This window comes from Belonocnema kinseyi, chromosome 1 (assembly GCF_010883055.1).
Source record: "Belonocnema kinseyi isolate 2016_QV_RU_SX_M_011 chromosome 1, B_treatae_v1, whole genome shotgun sequence".
In the NCBI taxonomy this organism is placed as follows: domain Eukaryota; kingdom Metazoa; phylum Arthropoda; class Insecta; order Hymenoptera; family Cynipidae; genus Belonocnema; species Belonocnema kinseyi.
Window position 1 is genome coordinate 180,996,989 of NC_046657.1, and position 2,380 is coordinate 180,999,368.

At 30.5% G+C, this 2,380-nt stretch overlaps 1 protein-coding gene across 1 annotated transcript in view; it reads left to right on the forward strand.

Annotated features, from left to right (window-relative positions):
• LOC117172768 (protein archease-like) overlaps positions 1-2,380 on the forward strand; it is a 29,166-nt gene that overhangs the window by 320 nt on the left and 26,466 nt on the right. The window contains exon 2 of the mRNA XM_033360977.1: positions 584-608. Within this exon, the coding sequence (XP_033216868.1) occupies positions 584-608 (25 nt within the window). The remainder of the gene's footprint in view (positions 1-583; positions 609-2,380) is intronic.

Here is a 2,380-nt window from a genome sequence, read left to right on the forward strand (position 1 = left end):
CCTTCCACCACCAAGTAAGTGTGTGGAGGGTGTGTAAAGGAATAAAGAAGGTGTAAGAAAAATGTAAACCCTTAGGGGACACATTAGAAGCTTCCACTGAAAGTATCAAAATTGAATATATTTTTCATTCGGTTCATGCATTTTTATTTGTATTTAAATTAAGGGAAAAGTCTTTTGAAATAATATTACTATCCCCCCATGCATGGGCGGATTAAGACCTTTCGGGGCCCGGAGCTAAAATAACGTTGGGGCCCCTTTAAGGCGGCTGGACTTAACATTTTACTTTCATTTAAAATTAGTTCATGATAAAAAAATTCAAAAATTTAATTGAAAAAATTTTACTAAAATTTTTTTAGGACTATTATTTTTGTTTATAAGCGGGTTATTTTACTGTATATTATATGTTTTTCTTGGGGAGAAGGGGGCCCCCACTAGCGTGGGGCCCGGTGCTTCAGCACCACCAAGCCCTCCCCATGATCCGGCACTGCCCCCATGTATAGGTTGACAGGAAGTTATTGTCTGCTGCATGCTCGCCGATTAAAATTTTGTTAGTGAAATTAAGTTTTGGTTTTTTTTGTTACAGATTTGGATCACACTGCAGATGTACAGTAAGTAAAATCAAGAATTATTTCTTGTAATATGTTTCGGAAGCTTCACAGTACAGCTAACCTCCTTGACGAAAGTTTTGGATGGGAATTGATTCTGAATTATTTCGAAATCTGTGCGAACCAATCAAAAAAAATGTGCCCGCCGGGTGGCCACATTCTCATCTACGCACTCGGTCTTCGTATTTACCCCTCATCTATGAGCAAGCCTTTTAAAATTAAAGGTCAAAGCATCGACAGCTGTTAATAGGTGATTGTGAATTCTTCTTTGCTAAAGCTCCTTCGGCTTTTAACGAGCACATTCTCATCCCTGCTGGAAGTAAAAAGGGTAAAACTTTAGAATAGCAGCTTCTCCCGTATGACCCTTTAACGTTAAAAAATATAAAAAACTTATTATTTGATGAATTCGAAATGAAAAAGGCGGGGCAAGAGCATTTTTAAGGAATTTTTTGTATCTTATATTTACAAAAAAAAAAAACTGGCAGCAATGTTAGTTTCGTACCTGACTTTAACCAAAGATATTATAAACGTAGATGCGGTACGGGGCGTGGGGAATTATATATATAGGACATCACATTTTCTGCCCTATCGAGGTGCTGCCCTCATCGTACTACGAAGTCGAATGTTTTCTCATTCTTCGTAAAATATGACGGGAAAGCAGTAGAAAAATATTTTGAGGTTAGAAAAGTTTGACATGTATATATCGCTGAATTTTTTCAGATCTGAAGCTTGATCCAGGTTTTAGGTAGTCTTTTTAATTATAAAAAAAATGTTCTCGAAAAATCATATTTTTTATTTTAAAAAAGGTATTATAGAAAGCCATTTCAAGATAAACAAGTGCTGAAAGCATTTTTCTTTGACATTTTTTTTTTTTTAATTGAAATAATCAAATATTTATACCAAAGAAACAACTTTTTTAATGTTTGAAGTATTTAAACATTATTGTTTAAATTTAAAATAATAATTTAAACAAAATATATTTCTGGATAAGATATTTTGGTTGAAAATGTATATAGTATTTTTTAAATCACAAAAGTTTTTCTGAAACATCGAAATGTTAATTAAAATACACGTGTTTTTATATATTAATTTGTCGGTAAATTTTTTTGTATAATTTTAATTTTTAATTCAAACAATAATTTTTAACACTTTAAATATTAAACAAAAATTTATTTGATTACAATATTTTATTATTGTAGTTTTAATAAATAATTAATATTGATTAAGAAACAATTTTATTTGGGCAGTCTTATTATTTGGGAATTTTCAAATCCGTTAATATTATAAACTGTTCAGGAATTTTATTAGTTTTGGAATTTTATTTTTTGGGACAGAGAATTTTACCGAGTCGGGAATTTTATTTTTCGGGATATTTCAGCCGTCCCCATAGAATTACAGAAAATTTGCTCTAATTATAATTTCGGGGCTCGATCTTGTTGATTTTTTCCTACACTATTATTAAAAAGAAATGTGTATGGAAATTTTTGATATCACAAAGTTAAAAATAATCTCAACTAAAAATTTAAAAATTCGCTGTACATCCAATTTTTATTCTTGGGTCTTAGTAATTTTTTTCTAATCCATTTCAGTGACTGGTAAACAGGGGTGATTTTCTCTTAGAAAATAAGTGATTAAAATTTGAAAAAATTGTGTAGGCTTTTTTGGCATCTAGTTATGTAAAAAAGGTAAACTGCAGAAAATGTAAAAACTAATTTAAGAACTATTTATACTCTTTTAAGATACCAATACAATTTACATAACACTAATTGTAAAAT